Here is a 2321-nt window from a genome sequence, read left to right as displayed (position 1 = left end):
AGGTGGGGGCAGACACGATGATTCTTGACCGGCAATTTACTAGTATGTTATATAATACCCATATATCTTCACTTGCTAACTAAACCTTTATTATTCGTCTAAATTAATCCCTTCTAATAGATAAAACTATCAGGATAAACTACTTGGACACAAAAGGTGTTAGAAATATTACCAGTGATATTGACAGTACCTTAAGTAAGTGATTGTTGTTGAGTGAATCCAGTAGCTCTTCCTCAAACTTTTCTAATGAAGGGTAGAGATGGATGCACAGTTTATCCAAGTACCATGTGACTGATTTCATGAGCTGGGGTTTCCAAAAAAGATCATCTGAAAAAACAGCCAGCCATACATTACATTGCAGTCACCTGGCCCTGCAGTCACCAGACACAAAAATAACCAGAAGTACCAACCAGACAGCCAGTGGTACTCTGGCCACATTCCCTGCTTTGGTTAATAGACATGGCATTTGCAGTGATTTATAATAACAAGCTCTCGTATTTCCACAACTAAAATGAATACTCAATGCATGTACTGGGGCAAGCTGTGCTCTCCTTCACAAGCGCTGACAATAACTAACTGTACTATTCAGCTGTGCAGAGCAAGCACATTATAGAGGCAAAGTAACATCTGCTTCCCCTTTCAGCTGTGTTTTTCTTCACCACCTATATTCTCCAGCCAGAAGGAGCCAGCTGCCTTCTTCCTCCTCTTGTTAAATGGACTGTGATCCACCTTCAGCCTAATATGCTAAGACAGCCAACAAGTCATTCCAACAGTTTAGCTGGTCCTACAGTATGGGACCAAGTGGAAGAGATCTAAGTTAATGGCAGATTTGATGATCTCTGTGCCCCGGCTGAAAGAGAGCCTGCACTGCATAGGAGAACTTGAGGGGAGGAGACCACTTCACTCCATAACCACTGTAGATGCTACTGCTAACATTACCCAGACTTGGCTATTTTATACCCTGAATGGTCCTGGACTTACCATGTTTGGACCAGACTCTGCTAATAAGCAGAGTGTGGAGTTAAGGGCAGGGACCACAGACACCAAAGAAAGGGGATAAATTATGAGAATTTCTAGAAACAATCACAAAGGAAATGGCTAGTTTCTAGCATTGGCTGTTGCTACCAGGGTCTTTTCAAGTGTATGAACAAACCCAGTAAGATTTTGCCGTTCCTATACTATGGGACTTGAAGTGAAAAACTGATGAATAATGAACTGTTCAGTTACTTATGGGCACTCTCAGAGGTTTCAGCACTGCTGAATAAGGCAACCATGAGCCCATCATTATTCCTATCTTTTTGTACTATATAAGAACATCTCCACCATTACCCCAGGAGGGTTGGACTGTACAAACCTTGCTCTTGTTAGTAAGCATTCACTGGAATGAAGAGCTTTGTTGACTTGCCAGTGCACATAATTTAAGGGTTGGAGTGGAACAACCTAGTTTATGGTGTATATCACCAACATACTCCCCATCAAACCAGGTTAAGGCAAGCAAGCAAACTCCCTGCCACCCCTCACCCCCAGTTGTATCATAATTGGATATAGGTTATGTTTCTTTGTACTAACAATACAAGAATTTCCCAGTTCAGGTTATCAACCATTACACAGCACTGGAGTTGGGGTGGGCAGCTAGCTTGGGAAAGCCTTAGAAAACATAATGAGGTATGAACACTTTCCTGAGAAGCCTTTCCCATAGAAGCACCTGAATAAGATTTCATCCTCCTCCACCAGCCTCACAAATGAGCATTCACAAACCTACACTCCGTTGTTAAAAGAAAAGCCTGGAGTCTATAAAGTGCCTGACAATAGAATTAAATAACAACATCTCAGGCAAGTGTAACAGTTATACAGTGCTGCAAGGAATGAAGAAGTTCATAACAAATTAGTGCTAGGAAAGCCTGTAACTGCCTTAATTAAATTTTGGAAACCAAATATACCTTACTGGTTTCATATACTCTGCTATCTGAAGTTTCAGTCTATCAAATTACAGGGTACATTCTGTTTAAACTACCCATTTTAAGCCAATTTCAAGCATTCTGTTCCTTTATGTCCAGTTTCCAACTGGTATTTATTGCTTAGTTCTTTTGCTTAAGGGAAAAAAGCAGAAGTGGATGAGTTTACTAACTTTTCAGGACAAAGCTTTTCTTTTAAAGCAAATGAAATAATCCAGTAGCATTTTAGTAGAGTAATGCTGTTAGACTTTTTTAAATGAATTAATTAACTAAAAGCAAAGAAAAGGGAGCAGAAACTACGAACTGTTCTCTGAACGTCCTTTTGTAAACTATATGGGAATGATACTGTTAAATTTATATTGAAGT

General features: G+C 39.9%; 1 protein-coding gene across 7 annotated transcripts in view; it reads right to left on the bottom strand.

Annotated features, from left to right (window-relative positions):
* Positions 1-2321, bottom strand: part of NPHP4 (nephrocystin 4) — a 148664-nt gene that overhangs the window by 81149 nt on the left and 65194 nt on the right. For all 7 annotated transcript variants that reach the window (XM_019511611.1, XM_019511610.1, XM_019511614.1 and 4 more), the window contains one exon: positions 191-327. In XM_019511611.1, coding sequence (XP_019367156.1) covers positions 191-327 — 137 coding nt within the window. The remainder of the gene's footprint in view (positions 1-190; positions 328-2321) is intronic.

The sequence above is a fragment of the Gavialis gangeticus genome, unplaced genomic scaffold, assembly GCF_001723915.1.
Source record: "Gavialis gangeticus isolate Ggan-Ray unplaced genomic scaffold, GavGan_comp1, whole genome shotgun sequence".
Lineage (NCBI taxonomy): Eukaryota > Metazoa > Chordata > Crocodylia > Gavialidae > Gavialis > Gavialis gangeticus.
This window is presented reverse-complemented; position numbering and strand designations above follow the sequence as displayed.